Source organism: Scyliorhinus torazame, chromosome 17 (genome assembly GCF_047496885.1).
Source record: "Scyliorhinus torazame isolate Kashiwa2021f chromosome 17, sScyTor2.1, whole genome shotgun sequence".
NCBI classification, from domain to species: Eukaryota; Metazoa; Chordata; class Chondrichthyes; order Carcharhiniformes; family Scyliorhinidae; genus Scyliorhinus; species Scyliorhinus torazame.
The window spans coordinates 122,023,304-122,043,695 of record NC_092723.1 but is presented as its reverse complement, the minus strand read 5'-3'; the positions used below and the strand labels follow the sequence as shown (position 1 = coordinate 122,043,695).

General features: G+C 42.4%; 1 protein-coding gene across 5 annotated transcripts in view; it reads left to right on the top strand.

Moving 5' to 3' along the window:
- tmem11 (transmembrane protein 11) overlaps nt 1-20,392 on the top strand; it is a 40,655-nt gene continuing 20,263 nt past the window's right edge. The window contains exons 1-3 of one of the 5 annotated variants that reach the window (XR_011935818.1): nt 1-2,624; nt 10,911-11,581; nt 15,995-19,278. Coding sequence is in view for 3 of the 5 variants with exons in the window: in XM_072480977.1 (XP_072337078.1) it covers nt 256-2,624; nt 10,911-11,364 (2,823 nt within the window). In the remaining 2 variants the exon portion in view is untranslated. Of the gene's footprint in view, nt 2,625-10,910; nt 19,279-20,392 lie in introns of those variants that run through there. The other 4 variants (XR_011935817.1, XM_072480977.1, XM_072480978.1 and 1 more) reach the window with 4 other exon arrangements.

Genomic DNA, 20,392 nt, shown 5'->3' with positions numbered 1-20,392 from the left:
ACGAACGAACATTAATGGCTGCCGCAGCTTTTAAATGACCTGGTTTGAAGATAATTCACGCGAAGGAGACATTGTTTTTTTTAAGATGGGGTGGTGAAAGGATTGTCCGGTGAAAAGGGGTGTATGACATTCACGTCCGGTGAAACGCTTCAGGTCAGATGGAAACAAAATGGTGGCTTGTGAGGAGGTGCTGGCGTTGCTAAGGGGGCCGCTCTTTCTTTGCGCTTTACATGCTCGGTCTGGGAAGGTTAAAATATGATCACTGCTCCTGATGTTGTAGCTCTCACTCACGAAGATGACTACGAGGAGCAGTATCGCGACGACTCGATGCCCCCTTTCCAATTCCAACCCGAAAACCCCTGGTCCAAGACGGCCACGGCCAAATTCGAGAAGGATTTCATTCTGATATCCGAGTTTTCCGAGCAGGTAGGCCCTCAGCCTTTGTTAACCATCCCAGAAAATGCCCGCGATAACTTTGATCTCAACTATTTCTCTCTCAGGATCATGTCTGTGGACTATCAAGCCTCCTTTGTGGGGCACCCCCCTGGGACCAGCTATCCCAAGCTCAACTTTGTGGAGGACTCCAAGGTGGTGCTGGGGGACTCCAAGGAAGGGGCTTTCGCCTACGTCCACCACTTGACTCTCTACGACTTGGAGGCGAGAGGTTTCGTCAGGCCGTTCTGCGTGGCGTACATCTCCGCCGATGAAAACAAGATCATGCAGCAGTTCCAGGAGCTTTCGGATGACTTTTCCAAAGCCTCCGAGTGTTTGAAAACTGGAAATAGAAAAGCTTTTGCCACGGAACTAGAAAAGAAACTCCAGGACCTCGAGTACACGAGGAATGTTTTACACAATGAAACAGAAATCCAGAAAAGATCGAACGACAAAGGATACTACTCGTCGGTCGCAATCGAAAAAGCCAACGAGTTAGCCAATGTGGAGAAGTGTATAATTGAACATGAGGATCTTCTAATGCAGATAAGAACTTATTCACACAAAAAAACGAAAGATGCGCACTATTTTTCCTATGAGCCAGAATATGGCACAGAGCCATCGGACACCGGGTTGGGACATCAGTCTAACGAGTCGTGTGATAAAATTAACTTTTCCAATAGCAGATCTTACACACCAAAGTTCACAAGGGCTAAGTCGGCAAAATGCTTTGAAAAAAAGTTGAAAACCCTAGAAGAACTTTGTGATAGTTACTTTTTCAATCAAACTCTAGAACAGCTTAAGCAGGTAGAGAAATTCTTCAGAGGTGATGTATGCTATCTGATTACAAGCCAAATTGAAAAACTGCTGCTTCAACAACAGCGACTCACTTCCTTTCTGTTTGAAGATACGTTATTCTTTGATAAAGAACGAACTGAAAAGCAACAGCGCTGTGACAAACCGCTTCCAGTTTTTAATATTCTTAGCCCTAAGGATTTGGAACATCCCTGTTTATCAAATGAGGCTGCAAGCTTTGAATCATACAAGTCTTGTGTGGAGTCTGTGCCAATTAAATTGGATCAGCAAGTCAACGAAGAGAGTTACCATGGGACTGTGGCAGATTCTATCCCATGTAAAAATCCTCCAGGAGCTTCAGACTATCTTGAGCTGGAAGGGAAAGAAAAGGGAAGTGTCAGTAGTGGTGAAAGCATTGAAGTACTGGGTACAGAAAAATCCTGCCCGGCCCCAATATTTTCCAAATCTGACAGCCAAACAAACCTGCAGTGCCAGCACCCAGAAATTGTGAGGAGGAAATTTGTAGTCACCAAGCGGACAAACAGCGAGGACAGCATTGAAGTCCTCTGTACCACTGAATCTCTGATACCTGAAGATTTTAAGGCCACCTGTCCAAGTGCAATATATGAAGAAGATAACACTTTAGACAATGAAGAAGAAAAGCAACTGAGCACTGACCTTGTGCAGTCCGATGCAAATCTAAACCATAGTAACGGATTTAGCAAGGCAGATTTTGAAAATAACACCATAATGTTGCCTGTTTTATCTGAGCCTGTTGACTCCCCTTGTTGTATTGGAAAAGAGAGCCCAAATTTTACTAAATCGGTATCTACATTTGTAACTGAAGAATACAATGATGGAGTAGTCAATGTTCCACCACAACGCAGTAAAACCATAGACCAAATATTCCACAGTGATTTCCCACAACAAGATGACAGAAATGGATTATATGGGGCTGATGATCAAGTATTATCTACCTATGAGAAAAAGTACAGTGATGTACCTGGTACTGGAGAAACAGTTCAAATTCCAGTAGATGAATATTTGGACAACATGAGTTACATCAGTGCATCATTATGTTCTGACAGGACTCCGTCTCCAGCTTTACCAAACTGTCCAATAAAAAGGCTCTCTGGAAAGCATAAGAAGCAGTCTGGGAGGAATTCGCTCTGGTTTATAAGGCAATATTCTTTTGCACAACAAGCAATTTTTTCATTGCTAACTGGCCGGATGCTTGTAATAGTTGGTGAACAAGAAGGAAAAGTTAAAAAGCTTGTCAATGCTCTGTCAACATTTGTCCCTAATTGTGGCAGTGATTCAGACTCTATAAAGCAATGGGTAACGTTCCCGTTGCACATCAACCATTTACAGACCTGGAAACTCATTGGACTTCAGAGGTGTGTATTAAATATAGATACAATGTAGCCATGTTTAAAGGCCAGTTTACTTAGTAATGGATTGAGATCGGAGCAATAGATGCGCTTAGTACTGTAAATGCATTTCAGAATGGCAAGAACAGCTGAATTCGTATTAGATTAAATATGAAGTGCAGAAGAATTATGAAACTAGTTTTCTTGTAAATATTGACTTTTGACAGTAACATGGATCCCAAGCAGACCTTTCTCAAATATTTCAATTTTTTTTATTTTATCAGAGTTTAGCAAAGTTTACGTGTGTTCTCTCAACCAAATAGTGGGTTTCTTTGAAAAGTGAGTATTGGGACTATTCATAATACTTGAATTTATTATCAAGCTTCAAGGGTGGCTTCTGCTTAAACTGTCAGTTTATTGAAAAAAGAACATCTTTTTGGATTGGATTTGTTTATTGTCACGTGTAAAGAGGTACAGTGAAAAGTATTTTTCTGCGAGCAGCTCAACAGATCATTAAGTACATGAGAAAAAAGAAAGAAAATACATAATAGGGCAACACAAGGTACACAATGTAACTACGTAAGCACCAGCATCGGATGAAGCAGACAGGGTGGAGTGTTAATGACGTCTGTCCATAAGAGGGTCGTTTAGGAGTCTGGTAACAGCGGGGAAGAAGCTGTTTTTGTGTCTGTTCGTGCGTGTTCTCAGACTTCTGTATCTCCTGTCTGATGGAAGAAGTTGGAAGAGTGAGTAAGCCTGGGGGAGGGGTCTTTTATTATGGTGCCCGCTTTCCCCTGGGCAGCGGGAGGTGTAGATGGAGTCAATGGATGGGAGGCAAGTTTGTGTGATGGACTGGGCTGTGTTCATGACTCTCTCTGAAGTTTCTTGAGGTCCTGGGCCGAGCAGTTGCCATACCAGGCTGTGATGCAGCCAGATAGGATGCTTTCTATGGTGCATCTGTAAAAGGTTGGCAAGAGTTAATGTGGACATGCCGAATTTCCTGAGGAAGTATAGGCGCTGTTGTGCTTTCTTGGTGGTAGCGTCGACGTGGGTGGACCAGGACAGATTTTTGGTGATGTGTACCTCTAGGAATTTGAAACTGCTAACCATCTCCACCTCTGCCCCATTGATGCTGACGGGTGTGTACAGTACTTTGCTTCCTGAAGTCAATGACTAGCTCTTTAGTTTTGCTGGCATTGAGGGAGAGATTGTTGTCGCTGCACCACTCCACTAGGTTCTCTATCTCCCTCCTATACTCTGACTCGTTGTTATTCGGCGCATTATGGTTGTATCGTCAGCAAACGTGTAGATGGAGTTGGAAACAAATTTTGCCACGCAGTCGTGTGTGTACAGGGAGTAGAGAAGGGGCTAAGTACGCAGCCTTGTGGGGCCCCGGTATTGAGAACTATTGTGGAGGAGGTGTTGTTGTTTATTCTTACTGATTGTGGTCTGTGGGTCAGAAACTCGAGGATCCAGTTGCAGAGTGAGGATCGAAGCCCTAGGTTTTGGAGATTTAATATGAGCTTGGCTGGGATTATGGTGTTGAAGGCGGAGCTGTAGTCAATAAACAGGAGTCTGATGTAGGAGTCCTTGTTGTCGAGATGCTCTAGGGATGAGTGTAGGGCCAGGGAAATGGCGTCTGCATTTGATCCACCGCTTGTAAATGCCCTTGGTTGTGAGCACGATTTTGTCACCTCGGTAACCTAAAAATGTCCACTCTAAGGTATATTCTCAAGCAAATTGTATCAACATTTATTTTTCTGCAAAGACAGATTTGTGACTTTAGTAAGATTAGCTTAATAAAATTTTAGCCAGATTTACTATAGATTTCTTTTAAAAGCCACTTGGAATTATTTGCTGACAAGTCTGCTGCAAGCAGGAAAGTAAATACCCATGTGAAATGTGCCTTAATACCAGCAATCTTTTCAGAGAACTTTTTAAAAGGATAGCACAGTTGATTAACAGCTCAATGGTCCCAGGTTGGATTCCTGACTTGGGTCACTGTGTGGAGTCTGCACGTTCTCCCCGTGTCTGCGTAGGTTTCGTCCCACAGTCCAAAGATGTGCAGGTTAGATGGATTGGCCATGGTAAATTGCCCTTGGTGTCCAAAAATAAATTTAGGTAGGGTGGAGGTGAGGGCTTAATTAGGGTGCTCTTTCCAAGGGCCAATGCAGACTCGATAGGCTGAATGGCGTCCTTCTGCACTAAATTCTATGATTCTATGAAAAGTTTGTCTTCATTTGCAATAACATTTGATCATTGTAAAATCTCTTGTCTAATTATGTAACCTTGTCTATCAATCTCTTTTACGTGTCATTTCTATGGCAGGTTTTCACACTTTCATGACTAATACTGGCTCTAAGCAAGAGGAAGAATGTTGGTGTTGCATAAGGTTAAATTCTGCAGTGAATTTATACATTTTTGTGGTCAGCAGCAAATACTTTTGCTTGATCAAACTCAAGACCACATCTGCTTTAAGCATGTACATCCCAATTGTTTCTGTCCACCTGCCTCACTGTAGCTTTGTCTCATCATTATTGAAACTAGGTCCTATGGTGCGTTCAAATATTTGTATAGTTTCCTTATTGGAACTGTTCAAATTTCAATGTGAAACTATTTTATTTTCCAATCTAATTTTTGTTCCTGATTATCTGAAGAAGCTAGTTTATTGACTACTTAATAAACTGAATAGTCTTTACATGAATGTCATTACTTTATACTGATTGCTGTTATCGTGCGGGGCACAGTGGTTGCTGAGTGAGTGCTTGCTAAGGGGAGTAAATTATTTTAAAAAGTTACTGTTGCCGGTTTCGAGCTGAATCCGGTCGGAGTGAGGACAGAGTGACTGCTGGGTAAGTAGTTAAGATTTAAATTGTTTGCGCGGGCCCATAACAGCTGACTTGCTGTTATCGTGCGGGGCACAGTGGTTGCTGGTTAAGTGTTTTATTTTTACCTGTATTTAAGTTGGGGGGTTCCTAAACCCGAGACACTACACTTGTAGTGTCCCCCACCCTTCCACCTCCTCTAACCTAAGGGGTTGAGTGAATATCAGGTAAGCCCTTTCTTTTTCTTGTTTTTATCCGCAAGTTATCTATGGGGGATGGCAGTGCAATGTTCCTTCTGCAGAATGTTTGAGGTGAGGGACGCCGTCAGTGTCCCTGCTGATTTCACCTGTGGGAAGTGCACCCATCTCTAGCTCCTCAGAAACCGCGTTGGGGAGCTGGGGCTGGATGAACTTCAGATCATTCGGGAAGCAGAGGTGGTCATAGATAGTAGCTTCAGGGATGTGGTTACTCCGAAGAATCAAGATAGATGGGTGATGGTGAGAGGGGATGGGAGGAAACAGTCAGTGCAGTGATCCTCTGTGGTCGTTCCCCTCAGTAACAAGTATACCGCTTTGGATACTGTTAAGGGGGACGACCTACCCGGGGTAAGCCACGGTGAACGGATCTCCAGCACTGGGTCTGTCCCTGTGGCTCAGGTGGGAGAGCAGGAGAGCAATAGTTATTGGGGACTCGATAGTTAGAGGGACAGATAGATGGTTCTGTGGCAACGAAAGAGACTCACGGATGGTATGTTGCCTCCCGGGTGCCAGGGTCCGTGACGTCTCGGACCGTGTTTTCAGAATCCTTAAGGGGGAGGGGGAACAGTCACAAGTCGTGGTACACATCGGTACCAATGACATAGGTAAGAGAAGGGATGGAGATTTCAAACCGGAATTTAGGGAGCTAGAGTGGAAGCTGAGAGCCAGGACAAACCATGTTGTCATCTCTGATTTGTTGCCGGTGCCACGTGCTAGCGAGTTGAGGAACAGGGAGAGAATGCAGATAAACACGTGGCTGCAGGGATAATGTAGGAGGGAGGGTTTCAGTTACGTGGATAATTGGAGTGCATTCTGGGGAAGGTGGGGCCTGTATAGACGGGACGGTTTGCACCTGAACCAGAGGGGTACCAATATCCTGCGGCTCTTCGGGGGGGGGGTTTAAACTAATTTGTCAGGGGGATGGGAAAACAAGCTGTAGTCCAGAAGCCAGTGTTGAGAGTAGTGAGGTACTGAGGAGGGTATCAAGGTCGCAGGTGTGTACCGGTAGACAGGAAGGTGGGTTGAAGTGTGTTTACTTCAATGCAAGGAGCATCCGGAATAAGGTAGATTAATTTGGAGCGTGGATTGGTACCTGGGACTACGATGTTGTGGGCATTACGGAGATATGGTTAGAACAGGGACAGGAATGGTTGTTGGAAGTTCCGGCGTATAGATGTTTCAGTAAGTGCTGGGAAGGTGGTAAAAGAGGTGGAGGAGTAGCATTGTTAATCAAGGATAGTTTAACGGCTGCAGAAAGGCAGTTCGAGGGGCAGCTACCTACTGAGGTAATATGGGCTGAAGTTAGAAATAGGAAAGAAGCGGTCACGTTGTTAGGAGTTTTCTATAGGCCCCCAATAGTAATAGAGATGTGGAGGAAGAAATTGCGAAACAGATTATGGATGGGTGTGGAGGTCACAGGGTAGTTGTCATGAGTGACTTTAACTTTCCAAATATTGATTGGAACCTCTATAGATCGAACAGTTCGGACGGGGCAGTTTTTGTACAGTGTGTGCAGGAGGGTTTCCTGACACAATATGTGGATAGGCCGACAAGAGGTGGGGCCACATTGGATTTGGTACTGGGTAATGAAACGGGCCAAGTGTTAGATTTGTTTGTGGGAGAGCACTTTGGAGATAGTGACCACAATTCGGTGTCTTTCACTATTGCAATGGAGAGGGATAGGGCCATACGGCAGGGCAAGGTTTATAATTGGGGGAGGGGTAATTATGATGCGATTAGGGAGCATAAGATGGGAACAGAAACTGTCAGGAAAGACACAAATGAAAAGTGGAGCTTGTTCAAGGAACAAATACTGCATGTTCTTGATAGGTATGTCCCTGTCAGGCAGGGAGGAAATGGCCGTGTGAGGGAACCATTGTTCACAAAAGAGGTTGAATGTCTTGTCAAGAGGAAAAGGGAAGCGTATGTAAGGATGAGAAAACAAGGTTCAGTTGGGTCGCTTGAGGGTTACAAGGTAGCAAGGAATGAGCTTAAAAAAAAGAGCTTAGGAGAGCTAGGAGGGGGCATGAGAAGCCTTGGCGGGTCGGATCAAGAAAAACCCCAAGGCTTTTTACTCTTATGTGAGAAATAAAAGAATGACCAGGGTGAGGTTAGGGCCGGTCAAGGACAGTAGTGGGAACTTGTACATGGAGTCAGAAGAGATAGGAGAGGCGCTGAATGAATACTTTTCTTCCGTGTTCACAAAGGAGAGGGACCATGTTTTTGAGGATGAGAGTGTGATACAGGCGGGTAGGCTGGAGGAGGTAGATGTTCTGAGGAAGGATGTATTAGCAATTTTGAAAAACCTTGGGGTCGACAAGTCCCCTAGGCCAGATGGGATATATCCTAGGATTCTTTGGGAGGCAAGGGATGAGATTGCAGAGCCTTTGGCTTTGATCTTTGGGTCCTCGCTGTCCACGGGGATAGTGCCAGAGGACTGGAGAGTGGCGAATGTTGTTCCTCTGTTCAAGAAAGGGAATAGGAACGACCCTGGTAATTATAGGCCGGTTAGTCTTACTTCGGTGGTCGATAAGTTAATGGGAAAGGTCCTGAAGGATAGGATTTATGACCATTTGGAAAGATGCAGCTTAATCCGGGATAGTCAACATGGATTCGTGAAGGGTAAGTCTTCCCTCACATTTGATTGAATTCTTTGAGGAGGTTACTACTAGGTGTGTAGATGAAGGTAGAGCAGTTGATGTCGTATACATGGATTTTAGTAAGGCGTTTGACAAGGTTCGCCATGGTCGGCTCATGAAGAAAGTAAGGAGGTGTGGGATAGAAGGAAATTTGGCCAATTGGATAAGTAACTGGCTATCACATAGAAGACAGAGGGTGGTGGTGGATGGAAATTTTCAGGCTGGAGACCAGTTACCAGCGGTGTACCACAGGTACACCTCTGCTATTTGTGATTTTTATCAATGACTTGGAGGAGGGGGGTGAAGGGTGGCTCAGTAAATTTGCTGATGACACCAAGATTGGTGGAGTAGTGGATGAGGTGGAGGGCTGTTGTAGGCTACAAAGAGACATTGATAGGATGCAGAGCTGGGCCGAAAAATGGCAGATGGAATTTAACCCTGATAAGCGCGAGGTGATTCATTTTGGTAGGAAAAATTTGAATGCGGATTACAGGGTCAACGGCAGGGTTCTGAGGAATGTGGCGGAACAGCGAGCTCTTGGGGTTCATGTCCATAGATCTCTGAAGGTTGCCACACAAGTGGACAGAGCCGTGAAGAAGGCCTATGGTGTGTTGGCGTTTATTAACAGGGGGCTTGAGTTTAAGAGCCGTGGGGTTTTGCTGCAACTGTGCATGACCCTGGTGAGACCACATTTGGAGTATTGTGTACAGTTCTGGTCACCTCACTATAGGAAGGATGTGGCAGCATTGGAAAGGGTGCAAAGGACATTTACCAGGATGCTGCCTGATTTGGAGGATAGGTCTTATGAGGAAAGGTTGAGGGAGCTAGGGCTTTTCTCTTTGGAGTGGAGGAGGATGAGAGGCGATTTAATAGAGGTTTATAAGATGATGAGGGGGATAGATAGGGTGGACGTTCAGAGACTATTTCCCCGGGTGGATGTAGCTGTTACAAGGGGGCATAACTATAAGGTTCAGATATAGGAGAATTAGGAGGGATGTCCGAAGTAGGTTCTTTACTCAAGTGGTTAGGGTGTGGAATGGACTGCCTGCTGTGATAGTGGAGCCGGACACTTTAGGAACTTTCAAGCGGTTATTGGATAGGCACATGGAGCACACCAGAATGACAGGGAGTGGGATAGCTTGATCTTGGTTTCGAACAAGGCTCGGCACAATATAGAGGGCCAAAGGGCCTGTTCTGTGCTGTACTGTTCTATGGTCTATGTAATTTCCGTGTACAAGTTGACAACTGATCAAGGTTGGTGAGATTCACTAACTTGGTGATATCCTACTTGTACCTCCCCATTGTAGAGAGGGTAGGAAAGAATGCTGACACAAGATCAGTAGTTGAACTTTACAGTTTATATTTAGCCTCTGATCATACAAAAATCAAGAGGAGCAAGAGCGGCACGGTAGCACAGTGGTTAGCACTGTTGCTTCACAGCGCCAGGATCCCAGGTTCGAGTCCCAGCTTGGGTCACTGTCTGTACGTAGTCTGCACGTTCCCCCCGTGTCTGCATGGTTTTCCTCCAGGTGCTCCGGTTTCCTCCTGGTGGGTGGATGCAATTCAGAGAGTGCCACTCTGAGTCTATTCCTTTGTCACTCAGCTGGATTTGAGGTATAACTATAGGCCACCTTCCATAACTCTGCTCTGTTACTGTACATGGCATTATACAATATCTGCCCAAGAAGTTGCCCCTGAGAGTCTGCAGTTAGTCCACTTTAAAGTGGCACAGCAACAGCTTGACAAATTTTTTAAAGTTCCTTAAAAATGTTACGCTCAGTTCAAAGAGTGGAAATATGATTGTGAGATTGGTAATGCTCCCTCATGTCCGAAACTGTGTAACGTGAACGGAAAATATGTTTTTGTGTGGTTGTAGCTTCCACTTGTCCTGCTTGAAATGGTTGATATCTCAAAAAAGTCTAACTGTCGTCTCCCCTTCTTATATACAGCTACACAAAAGAAAGTCTCCTTTTACTAGTGACTATCCCAGGCAATCCAAGCAGATTGATATATAATGAATTAAATGTTCTGGAGTGTTACAACATTAGATCATGGTGTGACTCTTGTCACTGATATGGCTAACTTGCTCAGATTTATTTAAAACTCTGCTGCACTTCAATATTTTGTTGAAATCTTTTAATTTTTCCATCTATACTTCATGGCCATTGCTGCTATTAATTGTCACAATACTTCTAATGCCAGCTGAAACTGTACTATGTGGTCATTTCTGTCAAACACATGGGAACCAGGTAAATGCTACTCTGAGAGGGGCGGTAAGGAATTCTTTCCCCAATCTAATTGTGAGAGTAATCTCCAAAGCAGCAGGCATGACAATCCGGGGTTTTGTAATACATGTCGTTATTTTAATAATTTTAAATGAACTGTTGATGTGAAACCCACACCATGCATGTAATGTTCACTTATCCAAGGACATCTTGGAGCTGGACACGTTCTGTTTCTCAGACTGAATTTGAAAAGTCTGAGACTGGAAGTTCTGAAATTGGCATTTTTACTACTGAGCATGTATTCTTGTACACAAACAGTCCTATTGCGAATGAATTGGTAAATGTTTTGTTTCTTTGACTTTTCTAGAATAGCTTCTCCCTTGGGTACCAGTATATTGCACTCGCTGAATCGGTACAGTCGTTATATCAGCATTCTAGACTGTGACAACAAAACTCTCCGTTGCCCACAATATAAAGGACTGCTGATCACCAGACTTGCAGACCACAGGACTCAGATAAAGAGAGGCAGCACCTATTACATGCACGTCCACAATATGCTGACTCAACTATGCTCCCAGGCCTTTCTCTACACTTTCTGTCACCACTTGCACCTTCCTGTTGATGAAAGAGAAACTGAAGAATCGGTCACCTGTCGAAGAGTTAACTTTTTAAAGCACCATTTGGGGCTGATGAATGATGATAGCAAGATTGTGCAATACTTTGCAGATCTGATAAAGATGCGCTACCTACACGAACCTGCAAAGGGCGTAAATCCAGTTCTGCGATTTAACTACACCTCCAGCAGTGTGTTTAAGATCTAGTTCTGCAACACTCTTCATTTAATGCTGACATTTTATTTTGTACTTTGCTCACAGAAAAGCATGACTGTTTTCTGTTGCTTTTTCCTACATTGCTGTACTGTCGCCTGCACTGTGAAAATGCATCAGTCTGGCTGTGACCGGTAAAGGAAAGTTGAGCGTTTCTAACTTCGATCATTGGATAATGTTTTAGTAATCAGACTGAATCAAGAATTTACAGGTATGGTGTCTTCAGCTCAGTACTCTTGAGTTGCATTTTTAAAAAGTTACAAGCCTTCGGGAAGAAAATCTCATAGTGTAAAACACTGTGGGGAATGGGATGCTACAGTTTCCTAAACCATGGGTGAAACAAGACTTTCAGTTTTGAGACTTTGTTCTGCGGAGGCCTTGGAAATTTGTTTACAGAGGGGCATGATCAATGAGCAAGTTGAATCCCAGGTTAGGATCTCTGAACTGTAATGGAGAGAAAGCACAACACTGAATGGTGCTCGGAAACTGAATACCACTGGGTCAGAGGCCTTTAAGTGTTATGATTTCACATATCATCCAGGGCTAAAGTTTCAGAACAATTATCCAGCATATCTATTCATTTGCATTTAGGATATTTGGGGGGGAAAGTAATTCCCTGCTTCTTGTGTTAGCTGTAACTCTGAACATCAGTGGCTCTAAAACTGGCAAGTGTGGCATCTAGGTTCTAACTAGAGTCTGGGTGGTAGTTTGTGTTGTAGCAGTACCATTATAACCAGATTGTCTGCTGTCCTCATAGTATGTGAAAGTAACTCATGGTTATAATCCAGAAATTAAATTTAGCTTTTTTTAATAGGATATGGTAGATTTCATGTCTGACATAGGGATACGGTGTTAAAGTTACTTGCATACCTCATAGTATTATGCCAGTAGAAGCGTTTTCATGATGCATGATTTTTATGATTGTTCGTTAACTGTTAACAAATGTGATCAGATCTACTAATCTTGTCTCCAATAGCTTACACTATGCCTGGAACTGTATGTAATCTGCATGCTGCCAGTATTGATGCAAATCTCATACTGGATATGTGTTACTGCGATACCAACACCTGGCCAAGTTTAGTTCACCATTGGTATGGGGCTATTTACTAGTGGCCCACCTCTGGGAGTGGTGAGGGCTAGATTGGAAAGAAACACACTTCCATGTTGATCTAAATTTGCCCAATCACCTGATTTACATGAGTGTTGCAATACCCATTGTGTCTCCATCAGCACTTGGACTGATTTCAGAGGGAAGTGAAATGCTACTTTAGATTTGCAGAAAATTTAGATTTAAGATGGAAGAGGGCCTTTTGTGTCGACGTGTCAGTAGTTTCAGTTCACATTTTAAATGGGGAGAATAGTGTGCTATTTCAAAATGTAGTCTTGTGTGTTCATTGGAAGAGTGCTAAGTGCAAGCTAAGTTCTTTCATATCGGGGTACAAATGGGGTAAATTAGAGCAAATTATTCTGGTCTACTCTTCTGCACTTTGAAGCAGTTGTAGCTGAGTGCCACGCACTGATATGTTTGCCTGTTAATCAGGAATAGTCCAAAAAGGGAAGAAAAATAATATTGTTTCATTTTCACTCCAGAAAAGAAAGTTTAGGAAGTAAACCCTGCTCATGCTGGTGGTGTGACTGGCTAATCTGAATCCCAAGTGCAATGCATCAGTAGAGTCTATAAACTGGCTTGGACACCACAGCCTGCAGTGAGGCAACCCTGTTATTCCTGTTTGTGTAGGCCTAACAGCCAAGAAAAAAATAATTTTGGGTATCCGCTCCTTGCAGTTCAAGAACATTTTTTGATCATGTCTAGGCATTTATAAATCCGGTTTTGTTTGTTAGTTGCTCAGATAATGGAGCACTTTATGAAAACTTGCACACAAAGCATCTCTCAAAAACATTTCGCCTGTTGTGAAATATGATGCCACAAAATCCAGCAGCCTAAATTGGTCGTCTTCATGGGTAGCAGTTAACAGCCTATTGAACTTTACTTTTCAGAGTCTTACAGAAGAATGATAGTTTGGAGTGATTCATTATCTTCTGTCTCCAGTCTTTCAGCTGAGTGCTTAAATGCAGCACAAGACCCTAAACATCAATATAACTTCATTACTGCACCAAGTTTTATTCTGTTCCTGACAGTTGGAGATATTTTAATTGTACTGTTTGCTATAGACAATCTCCTTTCACTTTCATAGTACCTACCAGTCCTGCAGTCAAATGGTTATTGCATACCATGTGAACATTCAAATATGAGCAATCCCAATCAAAGAGTTTTCAGTGACCATTGTAGAAAACCATTCTGTGGTTTTATTTTTCTCTCAAAGGCAGTCAGGTCATTCTAGACTATGGTTGCTTGACAACTTACATTTACCTCTCCTCATAGCCATTTTCTATTTGTGAACATAGGTAATAAGTGTAGGCAGGCAAATGTTGGGAATGTAACAGCCAAATCTGCACCTATCCACATATAACGTGTATTTTCTGGTAGAAATCTCTGGCTAGTAATTGCGCAGGAACATTGGTTGGCCACCTCCCTCACAGTCCCAGTTATACTTGTGTCACTGCTGTCCTGGTTAAGATTATTTAAGATTGATAAAACATACCAGGGATTGAACCAAATACCTTGCAGGCCGCAAGGAACCATCTCAATTTCTGGTGTTTTAAAAATAATTTTGATATTCCACAATTTGAGTTTCTTGCACGTTCAAAATAGGCTTTCAAACTGGATGACGTCAAAGAAACCGTGGGAGGAAGAGAAGTATTACATCTGTGATTAACTTGCAAATCCCCCACCCCCCGCTTTGCCTTTTCAGAAATTATGCATCTAAGTAGACAGGTGCTTGATTTCTGCAGCTTCTATGTATCTCTCAGTTTTGTTGGTGTAATACTGGTTCTAATCCCACTCTGGAGAAATGAGCATTTAATTTAAGCCACCCTTCATTTCAGCACTAACGGAGTGCTTTACTGGCATTGGTGCTGTCTTTTGGTTGACAGGAATATGAGATCATGTCTGCCATGCCAGCTGGATGTAAAAGTTTCTAACGAAGGAGGGTCATTCAGATATCCTGGCGTGGGTAGCATGGTGGCGCAGCGGATAGCACTGCTGCCTCATGGCGCCGAGGACCCGGGTTTGATCCCGGCCACGGTCACTGTCCATGTGGAGTTTGCAGATTCTCCCCCTGCCTGCGTGGGTTTCACCCCCACAATCCAAAGATGTGCAGGGTGGGTGGATTGGTCATGATAAATTGCCCCTTAATTAGGAAAAAAAAGATTGGCTACTCTAAATTTATTTTTTTTAATTCGGATATCCTGGCTAACAATCTTCCAGTCAGCACTATTCAAACAGATTATTTGCTCATTGGTGTTTGCAGCACCTTGTTCAGAAATTAATTGTTTCTCTACTGATGTTTCAAAACATACTGAATTGGCGATGGAACACCACTAATAAAGGGCATTGTATAAATTAATTTATTTTTGTTACGGAACATGGAGGTAATGTCGCTTGATATCTGCAACAGTTAAGTATTGAGCATTCTTCTTGGGAGACCAGTATCCTCATTGCATTTGTGTCCACAAACATAAAAACCACAAGTGATACATGACTATACTTAATTACAGAATAATTAATGGCCAAACTGCTCTGTTGACATTTGTGAATTGTGACCCTAGCTAGAATCTCCTGTATTTTCCTGTAGGAAAACTGGAAAATGTTCCCTTATTTCCTTTCTTTATCCACCGTTCCTCCACCTCCACTCGACTGACTTGATTGCCAAAGAGAACCTTGTTTCCCTAGGCATTGTACGGCAATAAATTGTCCAGCATGGATGTGAGGTCTGCACCACAACCGAAGCTGACCCACTTTTCGAATGTTTACATGTACTTTCCAGCAAGCTTGGCTGATTTCTCTTCAGTGTCAGCTGGTCTAATATTTGATCGAATTCTGCTTTTACCTTTTTCCCTTTCTCTCCTTCACCCATCCCAAAAATACAAGTCTTTGACTAATGTATTTTACCCACAATGTTTCCTTGTATGAAAGTGATCAATAAACTTGAACTTGCTTTCTCACCTCTGCACTGAAACCTTTTCTTTAAAAATCCAGACATATTGTTCACATTGATCCATATTTCAACTCTCTCTCTCGTTATGTTTCAGGATGCAATTGTTTTGGTTGCAGTCCTGCTTTGAGAATTCACCTGAGTTTTCAAAGGTTCTAGCTTTAACTTTGTTTCAAGCCTGTTGGAGAGAAATATTCCTGGAGTCAGATTGTTTCAAGGAATTAATGTAAGATAGTCAGTGGTCAGGTGCCACAGTTTTCTGAACTAAAACATTGTTCACAGATTACACCATAACAGAGCCTCAATTTTCACTTGTGTAATTTGGAGTGTGCCGGGACCATATGCTCTAACACCATATAGTGGAACATTATCTCGCACGCAAGTCTTTAGAAAAATAGTTTAAAGAAGGAAATGGGACCCATACTTGAGATTACTGTCCCTCATCATATCATGAAGGTGCTCACTTATGCTGGGTTAGTAGCAGAACTGCTTTCTGGAACTTTGCCCTTCTAGTCACTCTGCCGTACATGAGCATAGCCTGTGAAAATTAATGGTTTTTTTCAACAAAGGAGACATGACAATCAAGCCTGATCTAGAACACCTTTGGTTCAGCACACCCCCAGCAAGAGTCATTAAGCAGCAATCCGGAACAGGATCTCGCACTAACTCAGGAGCCAACATTCTTTTAGCAATTCTCCTAATTGGGCGTGAACATTTGAGAAGGGAAAAAAACAACTCCACAACTTGCCAATGATAGGCACCTTGCTTGAGATTCTATTTTGTTTTCTCGAGCTTGTTTTTTTTTTTTTTTTTGTTTCATTTTCTAAAATCTTCCAACCTTTCATTTTTGCTGCTAAATCCCTTGAGTGCTGTCTCTAAACATTTATTTTTCCAATTAACTTTTAAAGATCGGCAGGAATTGAAAAGTTATATTTGACCATGCAGCCTGTGCTGTACTGTGTAACCTAGTAGCTTCATCTGAGATTCACAAGATTTAATTGGACTCTTGCCTTTTTGGTGCCGATTAATTAATTTGAAACATAAATCTAAACTTTAAAAAGCCCAACCAATCTGTTGAATGGTTCTATATCCAGTTTACATTGCATCTCGTCCAGGTGTACAGATTCCATTCCAGATGACCGGTAAAAGCAATAATGCAAAATTATGTATTTGCTCTGAGTAGCTGGCATAATGGGTGAATGTGAAGCATCTATTCACTGAGGGAGTTAACATCTTGCTAAACAAGACACTGAATACATGTTTAACCAATACCGTACAATGCAGCTGACAGCTGAACTTGGCTCAAAGTTAGCAAAATTATGGATTGGCACAGCCGGAGTACTGAAGAAACACAATTAAAAGTTGCAATGGATTCCTGCCAGTAAATGTGCATTATTTATTTTAAAAAAGGAAAAATGTTTTTTCCAAAATACTGTGAATATAATTGTTTGCACTGACTGCCTAGATTTGCCTCCTTCCCCAATTCAGAGCAATTGAATGTAGCTGCTGTGCAAAATGCTTGTGTATGACTCCATTAATCACTTAAGTAGTTAGAAAGAAAACAAATGCTCATCAATACAATGTACACACTTTTTAAATATAAATAATTGTTTACTGAGTTGTGTGTAGGAGCTCATCGTCCTAATATTTGCCCCCAGAAATATCCATTTTCCTTGGAACTAAGGTCAGGAGAAAGGGACGGAGACCATTTAGGTGTATGCAGGCCCATCGCACTGATGCAACCGAGCCAGGAGAGGCTTGCTGCTGCATTTTGCTGGGACAATACATGCAGAGGGAGCCAGGGAAATGTGGCAACAACTCCAGGAACAGGAAATGTTCACACATGAGCTTGAAAGAAGCAGCTTTCTTTGAGTAGCCTGGGGCAGAGGGGTTCAGAAAAAGATGTTATTTTAAAATACCTTTGTGGAGATCTTTTGTCCAAGCAAGTCTGAGGAATTCCCTTTGGTCAACTGAGTCTGTTTACTGTCAGGAAAACAATATTCAATTAGGTGAAAGTGGTAATGTCCAATGCCTACGTTTGTACAATGTGATGCCCACAGTGTGCCCAAATTGAGGCAGTACTCAATTTGTTTTTACTTGTTTGAATTCACTCTTGATTTGCTGTATGATGACGGGGTTCAACATCAATCTGCTTTGGAAGTAACTTTTGGCTTAAATCGTAAACACTTTCTCCTTCTCAGCTAGCTTGGTTGGGGGGGTCTGCATGCCATCACATACGGTAATTACTGCATGCAGGATCATAATGTTTTCATTGGTGGCAAAGTGTGGAAGTATCTTGAATTTTGCCTAATGTGTCCAGTAAATGTAGCTGGTGAAAGGTGATTGAAACCCTTTTCGGCGTAAACACCTCTGTAACTCCATGACATGGGTAATCAATGTGCATGAAGAATCACCTAATATGGCTTTTTTTCCAGGGATAGAATTTAACAGTCTCATTATTTTAGTTTTTCTGAATTGTTTCGAAGTGCCAGTTGGAGGAGATTATCAGTCATGTATTATATTTTAAGCTGTAATTATGTTGTGTCAAACTGAGTCAGAGGACTCTCTCTTTCTTTTAGCCTCAACCCCTTAATTCCTTCTATTTATATAAAAAAATGTAATGCTGTAAATATTAATAAAATCTGAAAATGCTGGAAATACACGAGTCAGGCAACATCTCTGGAGAGAGAAACGGTTAATGTTTCAGTTCAATGTCCTTTCATCAGAACCTGCTGATGGACATAAAATATAAAGATGGATTGTTGATTTTGTGGTTAATTACTATGTGGTTATCACTGCAATGGATATTTCAATTTTAATACACATTGACCTTTTGATCCAGCTGCTTGCCTGTTTACTTCGATCCTTGTCTGCCACGTGACTAACCCTCTGGCTTCTTAAGTTCTGCACCATTTCTCTCCACTACTTGGTAATGCTGTTCATTCCACCTGAGCTGCATTTGCCCCACACCCAGAAACTCAACAAACCACCTTGTCAGCTGTTCAAAAAAAGCTGCTAGCCGCAGATTACAGTCCTCCCTCGCTAATTTCTGAATTCTAGCTGCCATGACTTTGCATTGCCATCTTGTCAAATGGGATTTTTATGACAAGTCAAAACTCATCTGCTTAGGGAGACAAAGAAGTCCCTCTATTTACAAACAACAAGTACTTCCCTCTAACCTGATTAAGCCAAAAGGAAGCTGTCCAATTGAATAGGATATATTTATACAGCTCCTGTGACCGCATAGCTTTTCTATACTTTGGTAATGCTTAGGCCGGTTTCCCCTGTACACACAGCGCCCTCCCTTCACGCTTACTGCCTCCCTGAATCATCCAATTCGCAAAGATATTTCAAAGCCAGTAGGGTTAATCATGCTATTTTTAGTTCAGGGAGCATATCTGCAATTGCATTGATAGCTGGAAACCCCTAAAAGTGTGAAATACAATTCAGATGTAAATATTTTTTTGCTGCAGTCAAAACTTATTAGACCCTGAAATATTAGTACCATGTTTTAATACTCTATTGACAAGATTTCAGTTTTTGCAAGGCTGGTATGTTATTGCAATAATGTTCATCCAACAGAACATATGACTATAATGTTTAAATTCTTATCCAGTTTCTGGAAATGTTTTTTTTTTTTGAATGTTACAAATTGCACTTTCTTGCTTTATTAATTTTGCACAACCGGTGTTTTGAAATGCCAGGTGACGTTGTCTCTAATTATTTGTGTAACTGTTCTGTTTCTGTTTGAAAATATATGTCCATTTAATTATTGTTGTCCTGAAAAATGTTGTGCCTTCCACTTGTAATCATTCAAGCATTGTGTACCTTAATAAAACATTTTTGCAATTCATTTGTGTTGCAGTGCAATGTGGGTAATTGTCCTCTGGCTGTCCGGCCAGCCTGTACCCGATTGAGAATGCAGCTGGTGATCCACCTGTAATCCTTTGTTTAATCCTTGCCCACGTTTTCTTCTGCGTCTGCATGCAATTGGCACTTGAAGGGCTGAATGGCTTACTCCAATTCCTAGGTACGAAGTGAAGGTATTAGGGACCGATTGCACCTCTTACATGCAGGTTCACTGCACACTTGAGTGATTCATCCTGTTTTGATGTTTGCCTCCCCCAGCTCTCGTCTGTTCCACCATGTAGTTGTGAAAATACAGCAACCAGATCCTAATTAACTTTTTTAAAATATTTTTATTCAAGGCATTTTCACACATATACCCAAAATATCAGAAGGACAATAAACAACCACAGCCCACCTGCCCCCCTGACGCCAACCTCCCACCGTCCCCTTTTCTTCCCCACCGTCCCCTTTACTGACCCCACAATTTTAAGAAATTGATAAATGGCTTTCACCTCTGCGTGAACCCCTCTGCCGCTGGTAAACCGTTTAGACCGGTGGGCCAAACTAGGTGAGGGTAACTATCTGGTCTCCTACTGTCGGCAACCTAGAAATTTGTCTATCCTGACATGTAATGATTGATTCCATCCAACTAGGTGGATGAGACCATGTGATGTGAGACTTGACATGATGCTGGTAAACAATCCAAGACACTCAACAACTTTCACTTGAACTGCCTTGGGATACCTGAAGATCAGATGGCAGGACATCATACCAAACACTGAGATGTTCGCCTGAGCTGGCAGGCCAAGCATCCACACAACACTGAGATGGTCACAGCTGGTCATATGTGGCCAGAATGTCTGACAGTCACTTATGAAAGCAAACCTGTGCAGAGTTTGAATCTGGGGTGCGTCCGCATGGCAATTAAATTAAGTGCATCAAGGACATGCTGAAGGCCTCATTTTTGATATTGATTTCAAGCTCAGAGAAGCTTACCCAAAACTCAGTTGTCTGCGATAAGCTCTCCTATTTGCAGAAGAACCATCTGGATGCAGATCGGCCTTAGCAGTCACTTGACTATTCTCCAAACATCCCAAATTATGAACATGTCTCAAAAG